The sequence below is a fragment of the Thunnus thynnus genome, chromosome 22, assembly GCF_963924715.1.
Source record: "Thunnus thynnus chromosome 22, fThuThy2.1, whole genome shotgun sequence".
In the NCBI taxonomy this organism is placed as follows: Eukaryota; Metazoa; Chordata; class Actinopteri; order Scombriformes; family Scombridae; genus Thunnus; species Thunnus thynnus.
The window spans coordinates 20787956-20805385 of NC_089538.1; the positions used below are offsets into that span (position 1 = coordinate 20787956).

Genomic DNA, 17430 nt, shown 5'->3' on the forward strand with positions numbered 1-17430 from the left:
TGTTAACAATAAGTGATTTACATATTGAATCCCAAAAATACTGAAAATATTCAACAAATACTGAACAAACAATAATGTTCAAAAAAGTAAAAGAAACGAATATAAGCAAAAATGTATGGAGGGCAGTTTGCAGGGTTTAAAAACATACTCCAACATCCAGCAGCTGAAAGAGCTGTGTCTAGATAGTTATCTTGTTGTAGTGGTTTCTATGGGCAGCGGTATAAACTATGTAGTTGTTTTAAAGTTGTAAATATACAAGTTTAGGACGACACCTTTTGAAATGTGATTGTCTTATAACTTAGTTAATTAATTAACATTTTCTTTTGGCTGTTGTTTTAGAACAAACCACTGAACACACAAGGGCGGTTGTGGACAAAAGCAGCTTCTGTTTCTGCTCCATTGTTCAACTTTTTTCCTCTTGTAAATTTTACCAGGAGCAGGATGGGAAATAATCTTAAACAAAATCTAGTTGTAGTCTTGTAAATAGTGACCCTGCAATATCCCCTGTCCTTGCAAAATCTTAGTCTGTGACTAAAAACTCAATGGCTTATGACACATTGTCTTTAGATGTGAGAGGCTGTTAAACCTTAGTTTTTTCGAAGTCTTCTAGTGTGTGGTAGGCATTAGATGCATGTATTAATGCAAATGTGGGGCAGATGCACAGCAGTCCAGTGTCTCTGGAGATGCAGAGGGAGGAAAATACTAATGACAACATTTATATCTTTTAAATTTATGTTAGTAAAGTTTATTAACACCCTTCTTAAGTGCAAAACAAAGATTTGGATGCTAAATATTTATAAAATGACTAAAAATCTCTCTTTCTAGACACACCTGTAAACCTGTACATAACCAGAAATATAACTAGATTCTAGAGTCTGCTAGCGGCTCAGTGAGGCCAACAACTGATGTGTCATTACCCCAGTAGATTTTTACAAGTAGCAGCTTGTGGAAAGAAAAAGTAGAAAAAATTACTGCATCAGACTTATCATTCGATCTTTACTGAATAATTTCCCCTGTGCCAGATGTGTAAGGAAGTTGGTTTCACTTAATGCTAAATCATCATTAATGCTTTGTCTTTGTCTTGCTTGAAAAACTGGACCCAGCAAGTACTTAACAAAAAAAAACAGTTTTGTATTATTTTAATCTTTCAGCATGTAGATGTTAATACATGTGTAACAATTCTGTACATGTACATGCACTAAACATGTGAAAGCTAAAAATATTTCTGGTTCTTTGCAAGAAGCAAGTTTAAAAAAAAAAAACAATTTTAGATGATACAATCATTATCAAATACACAAAGAACGAAGGTAACTAAAGAATATTTTCTTGTATAAGACATTTTAATGTCCTCTAGATATACTCATGACTTTCAATAAGACAATAACTTTGATATACCATTGCTCAGGTACATCTTATGCAAGTAGCAGCTGTGAATTCAAAAACAGAAGTTGAGAAATTATTGCATCATACCTGTATGGCACAATTCCTACTGTCATTTTTGCTGTGTCACTGTCTGAGGAAGAATAGCCTCAATACACAGCATGTATTAGAATTTAATTCAAGTCACAATGGTGAGCATCTATTTCTCTGAAAGATAAATATGCTGCATTCTTAGAAAAACACAGGTTGTTTAACTACTTTTCTTTAGTTATTTCCAAAACCAACCAAATCAAAAGACTCTTCTTCTCATCTGGGGGACAAAATATCCAGTCAATAGCACAATAAAAAAAGAAGAAAAAAAGAAAAAAGTTTCAGTTACTATGTCAGTCAGTTTCTAGTCCATTAATTATCCTTGCCTTTACTTACACCCTGTCGTTTCAGATACTGCCATTCCCATCTGGCCTCCAGTAACCCATGTGTTCCCACCATTCCCCGTCACCTGACCGCCTCCACCCTCCACACCTACTCCCCATTTCCCCATTACCCCAGTAGTATATATACCGGTCCACTGTCACCCCACACTGGATTGTATTTCGTGCTTCCTGCTAGAGTGGTCCAGCTATTACTTTAGTCTGTTTTTCTTTGACCATTTGCCTGCCTTTTTGGACTGTTCCCCATTTTGCCCACTACCAGTCTGCTCAGTTTGCCCTACCAGCTTTTCGCCTGTCTGGTTTTGACTTCTTGCCTGTTTTCTCTACCACAATTAATGCTTAACATGTTACCTTACCTGCCTTGTCTCTGAGTCATGGTCATGGGACCAAGTGTGTCTTTACTGAGCCTTGATAGTTTATCAAGTTGTGACTCTGTGTCCTGTCTAGTTAGCCAGCCACCATATTTGTTTTAGGAAACAAGAGTCGCATCCATCCAGAATCCATCATCAAAATACCAAATGAGGGAATGAGGGTGTTCGTCCCTCCAGAAGAGTTCTAGAGACTTATAGAATCAATGCCAAGGCTGAGAAACACCATTCTTCAAAAAGATATTCCCTAATTTACTGTTTTGATGATGGTGGTTTAGAGTGCTGTCTAACACGTCAGTCCAAAATCTCCCATAGGTGTTCAACTGGGTTGAGATCTGGTGTCTGCGAAGTCCATAGCATATGATTCACATAATTTTCCCCCTCTCGCTGCTGGGAAGCTGTACCTTCGCTCTCTTTGGTATGTATATATGACTTTCCATTACTTTTAATTCAGATGTAGTTCTCAGTTGGTAATTTTAGTGTCTCTTGCACTTTGCAGGTATTTTTGAAGCCAGGCTGTGCACTATGGTGGCTGGCCCTTTCCAGATCCCCCAGCCCCACACTCCCTGAGCAAATGCTGTTCTGTCTGTAGATCTACATTTCTACACATTTCTACAACAGCTGGTTTTGTTTTTTCTCTGTTGGTCCGTCTTTACATTACTACATCCGCTGTTTCTATATAGCTACATTTCTGCAACAACTGTGTTGTTTCTACGTTTTTGAAGCTCTACATATCAGCATCTCTACGGTATATGGACTGGTTTTTCTTTTTCTGTGTTTTGTTTTGCATTGCACCTGGTTCAGCCCTATGTCTCTGTTCAGTTAGGAGTGAATCGAAGTGGCCCATGTAGGACACTAAGCAGTGTGTGTTTTTCAGTTTTCTTGTTTGTTTGTTGTTTTTTTTTACTTTATTTGAATTGGAGAACCAGTTCACATGGTCCTATTTATTGTTCAGTTATACAGGGACCCTTTTCAGTTTGTTGGTAGTTAGTTGAAAGTTTATTTACTTTTTGTACATCCTGTGTTTTGTTATTTTGTATAATTAGTATTTAGATTATTATTGTTTTTTCCCTTTATTTTTTTCTTTCTTTGGTTGCTTCTCTTTGGTCAGCTGGATATGTGTGTGTTTGTGTTTATTGGTTTTAATTACAGTTGACCATTGAGGGGACATTTGTAAATAGTTTGGCCTTAACTGGTTGCAGTGCTGTTCTTGTATTTTAAAGTTTGAGCCTGCTTGTCATTTTAAATTTGGTCCCAAAGTGGTTAGACTAAACAGTTTAATGGGTTGAAATTCCCCAAGGTGGCATAGTTGACACTATTTAAAAAAAAAAAAAAAAGAAAAACCTCTCCCTGCTGTTTCAATTCAATTCATTTTATTTATATAGCGCCAAATTACAACGAAAGTAATCTCAGGGCACTTTTCAAATGGAGCAGGTCTAGACCATACTCTTTAATTTACAGAGAGAGAGACCCAACAGGTCCCCCATGAGCAAGCACTTGGCGACAGCGGTAAGGAAAAACTCCTGGCTCTAGGTGAGCGGCCATCTGCTTTGATCAGTTGGGTTGAAAGAGAGAGAAGAGGGTGGGGGGGTGGGGACACAGAGACGTTTATGTTGCCACATAAACCTTCAACTTTCTCGGTACACTTTATCTGATAATGATGTCTCAATATGTTTGTTTGTGCTCTCAGTTCCCATTTTGTGAGCGATGTCAAGATAGTTAACTATATATAAGAGGTGGTCTTTGTCTTGTGAAACACCTGCACAAAGGGTAGGCTGAAGCTACAGGCTGAGAAGAGCAGATAATTCGGCAGCAGGTGTGATATGAACTCTTATTTTTTGAACTGACAGTCACTACCATCATCTGCTCCATACAGAAGTATTAATAACATGTTTGTTTCTCTTTACCGAAGGCTATTATCATCTTTAAATTCATCTTCACCATGAAGATGCTGACTGTGGCTGCACTTATTTGCACCATTATGGCTCTGACTACAGCTGATGGTGGGTGTTCTTTATAGAAAGTGTTACATATAATGAAAGACAGAGAAACTGTATGTATTGTCTATAAACAGCAACAATCCAGTCAATAACTGTTATGTCAAACTTTCTAGATCCTGCAGAAGCCAAAATCCAGAATGACCAAACAGGTAAGTAGCCTTTACATTTAAAATGTATTGCATTTTGTTCTGATGCTACACCTATTTTCCACCTTTCTTCTTTTCTTAAATGTTGTTTAATTACCAATTTGTCTCTGATAAAGGCCACTGTTTCATTTTTGTTGTGTAATGTTATGTTATACTGTGTTGTGTTATTTTATGTTACAGCTGTCTATTATGCCATCAAATGTGATTTTTTTTTTATCACAATATGAAAATTCAACAAATACACACTATTCTCTCATCATCCTCAGCAGAGACAGACCTAGTCAAAAGGATATTTTGGTGTCCCCGTGGCTGGACTAAGATCAATGGCCGCTGTTTCCGCTACGTTTCGGCACTATTGCGTTGGGTTGATGCTGAGGTAATAAGGTTAACTTTGGTTCCATATGCCTACTACTGTACATGATGATTCAAAGATACTACACACTAACCATATTAATCTCAAACAACTTAAATTTTTTTAAAAAAAGTATTCAACACTCTGATAGGACTGGTAGATCGAACCCAAGTGCAGACAGAATACAGGTAGATGCAGAAATAGACAGTCAACTGTCTGTCAAACCTCAGAAAACTGACTGACAAATTGACAGAAACTACACAGCTCACATCTCCACTATCAAACAACACAGACAGGGACCACTGGAAGCACCTACAAAGAGTTTCATCTTTAGTGACAAAATATTTCAGCTCCTTTGTTGTCGTTCCTCTGGCTTACTAATATCACTATTGGCGTTGTCGGGATTTGTACTCTCTCTGGTTCCTCTTGACGCAATTGTTTGATGATGAAACAATGCTTTTTTATCACACTCCTAGCATACCAAACCAAACTGAATAATAGTTTACTCAAGTAAATTACTCAAGTAAGTTTTGCGGGATCATCATGTTCACCAGGAGATTGATGGAAGGTTGATATCACTTTGGTCTCTATCCATTAGTTAGAGAGTGGTTGAGGGTATGCTAACATAGTGCAGGGGGCGTAGATGGGTGGGAGGTTATAAGCTTTGACTGAAAGACGAGCAATGTTGTCTTGCATGTTTTACATGTTGTGTTTCTTTTAGCTGGCTTGCTAACATTAACAAATGGTAAGCCTACATTCAGGAATTACCTGGATTTTGTTCAGAGTCTGAGGGTGTAAGAGCCCTCTGAAGTCACTGGGGCCAATGTTACGCCAACTGTTGGTGGTCAGTAAACAGTTCCAAACAGTAGGGAAGCTGCTGTTTAAAACGTAATGTATTATTTTCTGTTTTCACACATGAAATACAACCTATGATATAAGTGGGTGTGGAGGCTTTGGATTTGTTTAAAGGCACCTTTGGTGGAGATAACGGCTGAGTGACTAAAGTAAAGCAACAAGTAATGTAACAAATTACATTTGCTAATGATAAGTAAAGTAATATTATAACTTTTCCAATTAGTCATATGTAATGAGTAATTAAAGTGAACTTGCCTAGGGGATTCCAGTGCATTGAAGGTTGCAATAACTATGGGGATCAACTGGAAAATGAGACCCACAGCGGCTGAATAAAGGAAATCAGACAGGATTTTCTTTGTCAGACATCTGTCTATGTTGTATTCCTGTATTTGTTTCATAGCAACTCCCGTCTCTCTCTCTCTCTCTCTCTCTCTTCCTCTTTATCTCCATTGTAGAGACACTGCCAGGCCATGGGTGGAAACCTTGCATCAGTACATAGCTATGGGGAGTACTGTAAGATTCAGAAGCTGATAGTTAGTGCCTGTCACGGGTATAGGCGGGTATGGATCGGAGGCTCTGATGCACAACAGGTATTTTATTCGTCATTGCACAAGGTCCAACAGTTACTTTTTAAACTTATTTTTTTAAATTAATGTAATCTTAAATTCTGTCTTTTAGGAGAAAGTTTGGCTGTGGAGTAATGGTAAGCAATTCAACTATCAGTACTGGTGTCGTGGAGAGCCCAATAACGCCTGGGGCAGGCAGCACTGTCTGCAAATGAATTATTCAGGTAAATGAATACAGTATATGAGTGATGTTAACGATAAGGGTAAACAGTGAAAAATCTCAATTTTGATAAATTGGTATCCAGAGTTTCAGGTTTTGGTTTGTGTAGCATTTACTGACACTTGTGTTTTTTTTATTTCTTTTTTTGGGTACTTACAGCTCGAAGGTGCTGGGATGATGATAAGTGCTACAAAAAAAAGCCATCTGTCTGTGTCAAGAACCTCTGGTGATTCCTGACATACAGGCATGGAGTAGCACAAACACTGCTGGAGGTGTGTTTATGTGCATATTTTCAAAACCATCTGTCTTTGTATTGATCAGTCTAATATGACCTGAAGGCTCTATAACACATATTGTTTCATATTATTATTTCATTTCTATCGCTGTAACGCTACTTAAGGAATGAAGCGACAAGTTACGTAATCAGAAGCTGGACTGCCTCTCAGCCCTTGCGCCTTTAATAAGCGCAGATTGAATGTGTTTTGAAAGAATGCTTTTAGCACTTCATTCTTTAGAGTGAACAAGAGCTGCAACTAATGATCATTGTCAATTGTTTTCTCGATTAATCAATTAGTCATTTGGTCATCTATTAAACGCCAGAAAATGGTGTAAAATGTTCCCAGCACCCAAGATGCATCCTCAAATATCAGTAAACAACCCAAAGATATTCACTGTTTTTTTACTATCATAGAAGACTTAAAAAAAAAACAGAAAATATTCACATTTAAGAATCTGGAACCAGAGAATTTGAGCATTTTTCTTAAAAAATGACTCAAAACAATTAATTGATCATCAAAATAGTCGGCCATTAACTTTCTGTCAATCGACTAATTGATTAATCGACTTATTGTTGCAGCTCTAGAGTGAACTGGTCTTTCTTGTCTCATGCAAAAATAAAACGCTCAAGCATTGAAACAAGCTGGTGTGCGACATTAATAATACTGAATACACTTATTATTTGGAGTGCCATGTGGAAGTCACAAGTAATGACAGTGATGTTATACACTTTTCAGGTCAAAATGCTTGTCACTATCACAAAACAGACATACAATTAAAGCAACATAATCCAAACCTTTTGCAGACCTTTGTGTTTGTAAGAGTTTGAAACTGTAGACAAAATTTCTGCTGTTCAAATGAAAACCAAATCATCTTTAAGAACTTGCAGACATGCAAAAGCAGTGATCTTCCTCTTATGTTTCTGCTGTTCATTCAAAATGATTGAATTTCATTGATCACAAGTATTAATTACATGAAAACAAACTGACATAATGTTGTAGTGAGGAGTGGCACTGTGACAGCCATGCACTTTTTGTTGTATATGTGAAGTGACCGTGGGTGTCTTGAAAGGCACATTTAAATAAAATGTATTGTTATTTTTATTATCATTATCATTATTATTAGTATTATTATTAGTAGTAGTATCATCATTATTATTATTATAACCAGGATCCAACAGGCAAAAAACCCTCCACAGTCAATATTTAAATTTGTAATTTACCACACAAACAAAACACAACTGTACAGAGTTGGATGACTTTAGACACATTAGTTAAAATGGGGAAAAATTATTAATACTTATACTTACTTTTGTTCATGTTTTGTTGAGCAGGAGATGGTGAGATAGGTTGATGGGTGCTTGGAGATGAGGAAACAGGAATGAGGGTAAAGGCATAGGTCTCCTCCTCAGAGTCTATTGAAGGATGAGAAGAAGATGGGTAGAGAAAGGTGGAAGGGTGTGGAGGATGAGGTGGAGAAAGAGGGGTGGGAGCTTCTGCCAACTGTGTGCTTGGAGGATCTGAAGTAATACATGTCAGCATATCACTCATGATGACAGCATACTCAAAAGTATAAATCCATAAAAACAGACATTGCCTTACTTTTAACAATGTACTTGTAAAGCCTGCTCATTTTTTCTGAATAGGTTTTCATGGGCCCTTCCCCTCCAGGGCACATGTAGGTGATCGTCTCAGTGGTCATTGTATTCACCCTCTTCTTCTTCTTTCCAATGAACAAAATCGGGTTGTAGCCCAAGGCAGTAAGCTTGCTCACCTGAAATAAACACAATACATTACACAAAATGTTAACATGCCTACTGTAACACATTGACATGTTACATTTTCAAAATTGTATTGGACTGTTACGTGTGCACCAGTGTCTGCTAACAAGGGTGCAATGGATCACAAAACTCACAGTTCGGATTGTATCAAGGATTTGAGTCATGGATCGGATCATTGTTCGGATCAGCAAAAAAAAGAAAAGAGGGAAGACAAATATAACTTTGCTTTTCATAAATTCTGTTAACCACTTACAGCAAGGAACTTTTGCCCCTGGTCTTAAATGAAAACAGCATTCAAGATGTCTAATGCTTAAATAAAATCTTAAAATATATAAAAATATTCAATGCTCAATTGTTAAATTAAATTGTAATATGAGGCATGATATCCTCCTCCTTTAAACATGGTAGTGAATGAAACAATAGCCTGTGTCCACATCATCAAAACTTGATGATAACTTACAAACATGAACATACGTCTTGTCCTGCAGCTTAGCTTGTTTAACGAGCCACAAAACAAATATTCACCAGGGAAAAGTGCACGGCTAACATCAATTAGCAGCTAGATAGCAAATTATCTGCTCAGCTGCAGCACATTAAACATCATGTAAACATACCTGCAGATGTCACTTCGGACCCGTTGGATGCTGGTTTGGTCGTTGTTCTTCAGTTCTGTTAGCGACACGCTGTCTGGGCATGACTTGTAGCAACAGCAGTTTGTTTACTTTGTCTTAAACGAGACATTAAATTTTGCAGTTAATCCGTGGTTCACGTGTGTGCCGAACCGTGGGGGGCAATCCGTACGGATCGCGAATCGACTGCGTTCCGTTACACCTCTACTGCTAACACATCTGTAATAATTTCCACAATGTAATTCAGTGAACATATTTTGAGCACATTTTTCAAAGGTTTCTTAAAGAACTGTCTAATGAACTTGAGGGGGGGGGGGGGGGGGGGGGGGGGCTCACATGAAGTGGCAGCACTATATTAAAACGACCTTTCACCATGATCAAGAACTGCACCTGCACTATTTAACAACTTCACATCACAACTAAGTCAATAATATAGAAAAATATTCATGAATATACACTTTTCCTGACCACCTATACCCACTAAAAATCAAATAAACATCATGAATGAATTTTTAAAAAATAATTTATTAACTCCTTACCGCCATATGGGCTGAGCCCAAAACTCCGGCACCGTTTCTTCTGACCCCAGTTGCTTGTCCTCACTGCCTTCTCATTTTCTTTAAAATTCTTTCTTTTCAGGAGGCAAACATAATAGCTCACACATGTTTTCCGACTGGCACTGTTGCTTGCTCCATAACCATGGCAGCTTCTTATCTTGGGCTTTGTCATGGCTTAGAGAGCAAAATGGATGAAAAAGCAAATAAGAGTGTGACACATAAAAAGGCACAATGATGTTAAGCTAAGTTACATTTCGGGTAACAGACTGTCTCAATTCAGCTAGCAAGCTAGTTAGCATGTACCAATCACCCATTAACTTAAATAACACCAGATTTAGCATGCTTTAGCTAGCCAACAGTAATGTTACATTTTAGCTAACGTTATATCTGTAATATGTTATACATTTATGTACAACAAAATTAGCACTACTGCATCTCTAAACGTAACAAAAGCCTGTTTTCCTGTGTTTCTCGTTTTGTAGTTTACATTTTATTTCGAGTACAAGGTCAAAATCTGTACAATTTCCTTTTTTACCTCCTTCAAGTATAAAGTAGCTCGTGCACCAACGCTATTTTTTCCCCATGGCATATTGCGAAGACCCGCCTCTACTCTGCCTGTGATTGGCTCGGACCTCTCCCATACTCCCTCCTCATGCTCAAACCTAACTAGCCAATCAGAGGCAGAGTAGGGCGGGTGTTCACCGAATGTGGGCGGGAAAAAAATAAGGCTTACACCAGAGATTGTGGTCCAAATAGGCCTAAAACGTTACCGTAACATACCTTTTTTCAGTAGAAGAGTTGAAATCTTGTCTTCATACTGGTCATGAGGGCCTTAATATTCTGACACAAAGCCTGTGGCAGGCCTTGATGGACAGTTTCTCCTAACAAAGAGTGATTAACACAGTGTAAATTTTGTAAAAAAAAGAAAGAAAAAAAAGAGACAAGACAAAAATGGTTCTTCATGTCAGATAATGTTTATCGTTTTCTTACCATCTGTCCATTCTTTCACTTCTTGCATAAATTCTTTCATGGTGTTCTCTTCCAGTTGAAGTCAGGTTTTCAGGGTTGCCAGGTCCCCCAACTGGATTTTTAGAGCTTTAGAAGTCTAAAATGACAAGCAAAATCATTACAATAACCATACAAGCCATTAGAATGCATACATTGTACAGTAAAACAGCAACTCAAGTCATGCAAATGTTGATAAGGCTATAAGCAAGTGCAGAAAGCTGTATGTGCATTTCATTTACCTACACCAGGCCATAGCAGCAGAATAATAGTTTCTATCTACCTTATGGTATCTGGGAAAGTGAATCAGCCAGGTTTTCACATTTCTGCTGGTTCCATCTTAACAGACAGAAATGTCAGCATGTCATTGTGTCCTGCAAGTACACAGAGAGGAGTTCTGCAAAAATTCCCTTATAATTTTAGCAATATCATTCATTCTATATACACATGTAGAATTATATAGCACCTGCTTTTGATAAGTGCTTAGTGGTGACTGCTATCCTGGAGAGAAAAGCACTACACTGCTCCACAGCCCCCCCTAGTGTGGAACCAGCACCCTCTTGATTGGCTTTGCTCCATCTCACCTGGACAGAGGGACACAAACCTCAATATCAAGGGCATTCAGTACAGCAAATACCTCCAGCAAGGCCCCAGTCCCCTTTAATTCAACTAAAGTCTAATCAAAATTCAAGCTGCCATAATATTGAATAGGTTCTTACCTTGCACCATGCCCTACCCTTCCACCAAGTCTATACAGCAGCTCCCTCTGCTGCTTATGTGTTGCACAACAAACTTTGTTTGTTACCACGTTCCCCTGTGCCAGCATGCTATTAACAAGGGAAGGTCTCTTTGCCCTCCCTCTCTCAAAAAAGAGAGTATTACAAGTGCTCCAATCCAAGGAAGCCGGAGGAGCTCTTTGGTCTGGTGCTGCTTCTTCTAACTCATCATCAGAGCCACTCAAGGAGTGCTGCAGATCTTGCAGCAGATCATATTGCAATATATGGAGTGACTATAAAAGGCCTGAGATTTTTTTTGCCCACTATTTGATAAGTAACGCTAGTGTTCCCACCATTCCCCGTCACCTGACCATCCCCACCCTCCACACCTGTTCCCCATTTCCTCATTACCCCAGTAGTATATATATTGGCCCACTTTCACCCCCCACCAGTTCAATATTGCTACCAACTGAACAAACAGGAAAGTATTCAAGTGGAGATGTTTAAGGCACTGACTCACCTGTAGTTGATGTAATAAATTATTAAAGTATATGTGATGTTAAAGAATTTTGTCTTATTTCTCCCATATGTGCATAGAACATAGTAAGCTATTATCTGAAGCATGTCTGTGTTAGTTTAAACTGTGTAGAAACACTGAAAATGCCACAGCTTGGTTGCATTACAGCTATATTACCACCTGGAAAAGCTATATGCTGATACAGAATTAAATGTTATTGTACATACCTACAGTTATCTGTCCACAAGGTGGTGCTGTGGTTAACTGCATCAGATCATCCACTGCAGGACACAAAACATCCAACTAACAGGAAACAGATGAGCAAATGTATTCAGATTACAGCAATATGACACAGAAAATGATAGAAGTATAAAATGTACTGCAGCAAAGAGACTCTTGAAATTTATTGTCATTGATGTTAAGTCCTAATATGACTACATATGTTGTACTTCCATCCAAGTATTGGACCCCAGGGCGATTAGCTGTTAGAGATGCACTGTGACATTATTAAAAGAACTTCCTCTGATGTCCTGGACCGAGTTGAACCTGCCCTATCATCATAAAAGTATCCCAATTTTTTAATTTCCATTTTAGTCACTGACTCTAGAGATGGCAGTGTTATCACATATGTGATTAAAATAACACAAACAAGCACACAGACAAACTCACACAGCAGACATTTGATCTGGTGATGAATGGATTCATGATTTGAATACACACTGGTGATTTGAATCCTGTTAAATGTTCTTGGATGAAAATTAATCATATTGTTTCAGTTTAGCTGCATGTAATTTATTACTGCTTTTACAATCCTTCTCAGTTAAAACATTGATCTGATCTCTTCAAAAGATTGTAGATTGTTAGTTTATATATAACCCTGTTATATTTGCTACATTCTTTGAAAAACACAGGTTGTTTAAGTACTGTTCTTTAGTTAATTCCAAAATCAGCCAAGTTTAAGACTCTTCTAACCATCTGGAGGACAAAATATTCTGTCCACTGCACAATAAAAAAGACTTTCACTCTGTTTCAGTTACAATGTCAGTCAGTTCCTAGTCCATTAATTATCCTTGTCTATACTGACACCCTGTTGTTTCAGATCCTGCCACTCCCATCTGGCCTTCAGTAACCCCAGTGTTCCCGCCATTCCCCATCACCTGACCGTCCCCACCCTACACACCTGTTCCCTATTTCCCCATTACCCCAGTAGTATATATACCGGTCCACTGTCACTCCACACCAGATTGTATCTTGTGCTTTCTACCGGAGCAGTCCAGCAACTACTTTAGTCTGTTTTTCTTTGACCCTTTGCCTGCTCTTTAGGACTTTTCCCAGTCTGCTGAGTTTCGACTTCTTGCCTGTGTCCTCTACCATAATTAATGCTTGACATGGTACCTCACCTGTCTGAGTTGTGCTCATGGGACCAAGTGTTTCTTTACTGAGCCTTGATAGTTTATCAAGTTGTGACTCTGTTTCCTGTCCAGTTAGCCGGCCACCATATTTGTTTTAGAAAACAAAGAGTTGCAATTTGATAAATTTGATAAAAATAAATAAATCATGATGATTATATTAAATAGGTTTATGCAGCCCCTCAGACAAGCTGATGGCCAGCTTCCAGAAGATGCCCCTTGACAGACTTTTGGCAGCTCTGGAAGCTATGTAAACAGTAGTTGTAGGATTTCACTTCTTTTTCTAGCTCTTTACTCAAAACAGAAACTTCTCAAATACATCTATATATGTTAGAGCCCAAATCCAATCCGACACCAGTGTGTAGAACCCCAGAGGCATCGCTGTTGTTCTGTCCAGTAAAAACATGAAGCTTCACTTTACATTCAGACAAACTAACGTGGCAGAGCACAGAGCTACACAGATCAGTTCATCAGGTCATGTTCTTCCCGGGATGACGACAAAGGAGTCAGGTTGCTGCTGCGAGATGACCAGCTGGTCTCAGGCTAGCTGCTCCTCACATCTCCGAAAACGTCAAAGCAGATTTACATACAGGCGTTATATGGATAAATTGACCACATACTGGGAATTTTCATGGTTACTTTCTTGCCTGAAAAAAATATTGAAACTTAATAAAGTGGAGCAGGTGGATTGCACTTCATGCTCCGGGGAGAAAGGCTGGTCTGTTGTGCTGGCTCTCTGTATATACACTAATATCATGCACACAAATTCATCAAAATGTGGGAACAAATTATATCTCATGTGCATGATGTAGTAAAACGTGGCCTCAATATGTATATTTTTTTGCCCGTGTCCCCTTAAGGGCTCCGTATATTACAGACTTGTTCTACTAGTTTACAAATATTCCTGATGTGAACAAATCTTTATGCTATTTGAAAGCTAATCTTTACTTCAACTTCCTGGTAATGATGTCTCAATATGTTTGTTTGTGTCCTCAGTTCCCTTTTTGTGAGAGATGTCAAGATAGGTAACTATATATAAGAGGTGGCCTTTGTCTTGTGAAACACCTTCACACAGATAGGCTGAGCTGAAGATACAGGCTGAGAAGAGCAGATAATTCAGCAGCAGGTGTGATATGAACTCTTAATTTTTGAACAGTCACTACCTGTCATCTGCTCCATACAGAAGTATTAATAACATGTTTGTTTCTCTTAACTGAAGGCTCTTATCATCTTCAACATCATCTTCACCATGAAGATGCTGACTGTGGCTGCACTCATTTGTACCATTATGGCTCTGACTATAGCTGATGGTGAGTTTTCTTTATAGAAAGTGTTACATATAATTAAAGACATAGAGAAACTGTATATATTGTCTGTAAACAGTAACAATCCAGTCAATAACTGTTATGTCAAACTTTCTAGCTCCTCCAGAAGCCAAAATCCAAAATGACCAAACGGGTAAGTAGCCTTTGTATTTAAAATATATTGCACTTTGTTATGATGATACATCTATTTTTTACCTTTCTTCTTTTCCTAAATGTGTTGAATTACCAGTTTGTCTCTGATAAAGGCCACTATGTCACTTTTGTTATGTAATGTCATATTATACTGTGTTGTGTTACGTTATTTTTTGTTATAGCATTTTCTATTATGCCATCAAATTTGATTTTATATCATGATATGAAAATTCAACACACACACACTATTCTCTAATCATCCTCAGCAGAGGCAGACCTGGTCAAAAGGATTTTTTGGTGTTCCTATGGTTGGAAAAAGATCAATGGCCGCTGCTTCCGCTACGTTCCAACACGATTGCGTTGGGTTGACGCTGAGGTAATAAGGTTAACTTTGATTCCATATGACTACTACTGTACATGATGATTCAAAGATACTACACACTAACCATAACAATCTCAAACAACGTCTTAAAAAAAGTTTATAAAAGTATTCAGCATTCTGATAGGACTGGTAGATCAAACCCAAGTGCAGACAAATGCAGGCAGATGCAGAAATAGACAGTCAACTGTCAGTCAAACCTCAGAAAACTGACAAATTGACAATAACTACACAGCTCACATCCCGACTATCAAACAACACAGACAGGTACCACAGGAAGGCCTACAAAAAGTTTCATCTTGAGCTCCTTTATCATCGTTCCTCTGGCCTCTGGCTGACTAATATCATTATTGGCGTTGCCAGGATTTGAACTCTCTCTGCTATTTTTACTAGTTTCTGGTTCCTCTTGATGCAATTTGATAATGAAACAATGCCTTTTTTTATCACTGCTAGCATACCAAACCAAACTGAATAACAGTTTACTCCAGTAAATTACTCAAGTAAGTTACTCAAATAAATTTTGGGGGATCATATTGTTCACTGGGAGATTGATGGAGGGTTGATATCACTTTGGTCTTGTAATATGTAATGGGTAATTAAAGTAAACTTGCCCAGGGGATTCCAGTGAATTGAAGGTTGCTGTAGCTATTGGGATCACTATATACAAACAGCAGCCAAATGGATATCAGATAGGACTTTTTTAAAACATCTGTCTATGTTGTATTCCTATATTTGGTTCATAGCAACTCCTGTCTCTCTCTCTCTTCTATCTCCATTGTAGAAAACCTGCCAGGCCATGGGTGGAAACCTTGCATCGGTACATACCTATGGGGAGTACCGTAAGATTCAGATGATGATAATTGGTGCCAGTCACGTGTATAGACCGGTATGGATTGGAGGCTCTGATGCACAACAGGTATTTTATTCATTATTGCACAAGGTCCGACATTTACTTTATTAAGCTTTTTTTTTAAATTAATGTAATCTTAAATTCTGTCTTCTAGGAGAATGTTTGGCTGTGGAGTAATGGGAGGCAATTCAACTATCGGAACTGGTGTTATGGACAACCCAATAACTTCAAGGGCAAGCAGAACTGTTTAACAATGAATTCTCCAGGTAAATGAATGCAGTATATGAGTGATGTTAATGATAAGGGTAAACAGTGAAAAAGCTCAACTTTGCCCCAAGATAAATTGATATCCACAGTTTCAGGTTTTGGTTTGTGTAGTGGTTACTGACACTTGTGGGTTTTTTTTTGGCTAGTTACAGCTCGAAGGTGCTGGAATGACGATTTCTGCTACAGAAGAAAACCATCTGTCTGTGTCAAGAACCGCTGGTGATTCCTGACAAAGAGATGTGGAGTAGCACAAACACTGATGGAGGCGTGTTTATGTGCATATTTTTAAAAGCATCTGTCTTTGTGTTGATCAGTCTAATATGACCTGAAGGCTCTATAACTCATATTACTTCACATTATTATTTCATTTCTATCGCTGTAACGCTACTTAAGGAATGAAACGACAAGTTACGTAATCAGAAGCTGGACTGTTCCTAAGGCCTTATGCCTTTAATAAGAGCAGATTGAATGTGTTTTGAAAGAATGCCTTTAGCACCTTATTCTTGAGAGTGTACAAGAGCTGCAACTAATGATTATTGTCAATTGTTTTCTCGATTAATCAATTAGTCATTTGGTCTATTAAATGCCAGAAAATTATGAAAAATGTTTCCAGCACCCAGGATGCATCCTCAAATATCTTGTTTTGTCCTGACCAACAGTAAACAACCCAAAGATATTTTACTATTTTTTACTAGCATAGAAGAATAAAAAAATCAGAAAATATTCACTTTAAAGAAGCTGGAACCAGAGAATTTGAGCATTTTTCTTAAAAAATGACTCGAAATAATTAATTGATCATCAAAATAGTCTGTGACTAATTGACTTATTGATTCTTCGACTTATTGTTGCAGCTCTAGAGTGAACTGGTCTTTCTTGTCTCATGCAAAAATAAAACGCTCAAGCATTGAAACAAGCTGGTCTGTGACATTAATAATACTGAATACACTAATTATTTCGAGTGCCATGTGGAAATTTCTATCTTACAAGTAATGACAGTGATGTTACACACTTTTCAGGTCAAAATGCTTGTCACTATCACAAAACAGACATACAATTAAAGCAACATTATCCAAACCTATTGCAGACCTTTGTGTTTGTAAGAGTTTGAAACTGTAGACAAAATTTCTGCTGTTCAAATGAAAAACAAATCATCTTTAAGAACTTGCAGACATGCAAAAGCAGTGATCTTATTGGTTAGCAGGTATTTGCTCATATTCAATACTAGATGAAAAGTTAAGGGATCACCAAAGTGATTACAGTTCATCCTGAG

The 17430-nt window shown here is 38.0% G+C and overlaps 3 protein-coding genes across 11 annotated transcripts in view; 2 read left to right on the forward strand and 1 right to left on the reverse strand.

Annotated features, from left to right (window-relative positions):
* The window catches only part of LOC137174971 (E3 ubiquitin-protein ligase TRIM39), a 72853-nt gene extending 62209 nt beyond the window's left edge, over positions 1-10644 (reverse strand). The window contains exons 1-6 of one of the 8 annotated variants that reach the window (XM_067580534.1): positions 10551-10644; positions 10341-10441; positions 9543-9734; positions 8989-9222; positions 8196-8367; positions 7904-8113 (exon numbers count right to left, since the gene is read on the reverse strand). The gene's annotated coding sequence lies outside the window, so the exon portion shown is untranslated. Of the gene's footprint in view, positions 1-7903; positions 8114-8195; positions 8368-8508; positions 9223-9542; positions 9735-10095; positions 10188-10340; positions 10442-10550 lie in introns of those variants that run through there. The other 7 variants (XM_067580533.1, XM_067580531.1, XM_067580530.1 and 4 more) reach the window with 7 other exon arrangements.
* On the forward strand, positions 1697-7236 carry LOC137174979 (ladderlectin-like). Its single transcript, XM_067580554.1, has 7 exons — positions 1697-3995; positions 4092-4182; positions 4293-4328; positions 4592-4701; positions 5988-6122; positions 6211-6322; positions 6478-7236. Exons 2-7 carry the CDS (start codon positions 4122-4124, stop codon positions 6546-6548), a joined length of 525 nt encoding a protein of 174 aa, XP_067436655.1. The 5' UTR covers positions 1697-3995; positions 4092-4121; the 3' UTR covers positions 6549-7236.
* Positions 10645-14200: 3556 nt separating the features above from the next.
* On the forward strand, positions 14201-17073 carry LOC137174974 (ladderlectin-like). 2 transcript variants are annotated; one of them, XM_067580547.1, is made up of 7 exons: positions 14201-14333; positions 14427-14517; positions 14630-14665; positions 14931-15040; positions 15825-15959; positions 16048-16159; positions 16307-17073. In XM_067580547.1, exons 2-7 carry the CDS (start codon positions 14457-14459, stop codon positions 16381-16383), a joined length of 531 nt encoding a protein of 176 aa, XP_067436648.1. In that variant the 5' UTR covers positions 14201-14333; positions 14427-14456; the 3' UTR covers positions 16384-17073. The 2 variants fall into 2 exon arrangements, with proteins under 2 accessions (XP_067436648.1, XP_067436649.1); XM_067580548.1 differs by having other exon boundaries at positions 14934-15040.
* The last annotated feature ends 357 nt before the right edge of the window (positions 17074-17430 follow it).

Excerpts from the sequence above, each read along its gene's own strand:
- LOC137174979 (XM_067580554.1), top strand. The coding sequence starts at position 4,122 with ATGAAGATGCTGACTGTGGCTGCACTTATTTGCACCATTATGGCTCTG. Across the intron at positions 4,183-4,292 it reads GGCTCTGACTACAGCTGATG|ATCCTGCAGAAGCCAAAATC; the intron begins GTGGGTGTTCTT and ends CAAACTTTCTAG. Across the intron at positions 4,329-4,591 it reads AATCCAGAATGACCAAACAG|CAGAGACAGACCTAGTCAAA; the intron begins GTAAGTAGCCTT and ends CATCATCCTCAG.
- LOC137174974 (XM_067580547.1), top strand. The coding sequence starts at position 14,457 with ATGAAGATGCTGACTGTGGCTGCACTCATTTGTACCATTATGGCTCTG. Across the intron at positions 14,518-14,629 it reads GGCTCTGACTATAGCTGATG|CTCCTCCAGAAGCCAAAATC; the intron begins GTGAGTTTTCTT and ends CAAACTTTCTAG. Across the intron at positions 14,666-14,930 it reads AATCCAAAATGACCAAACGG|CAGAGGCAGACCTGGTCAAA; the intron begins GTAAGTAGCCTT and ends AATCATCCTCAG.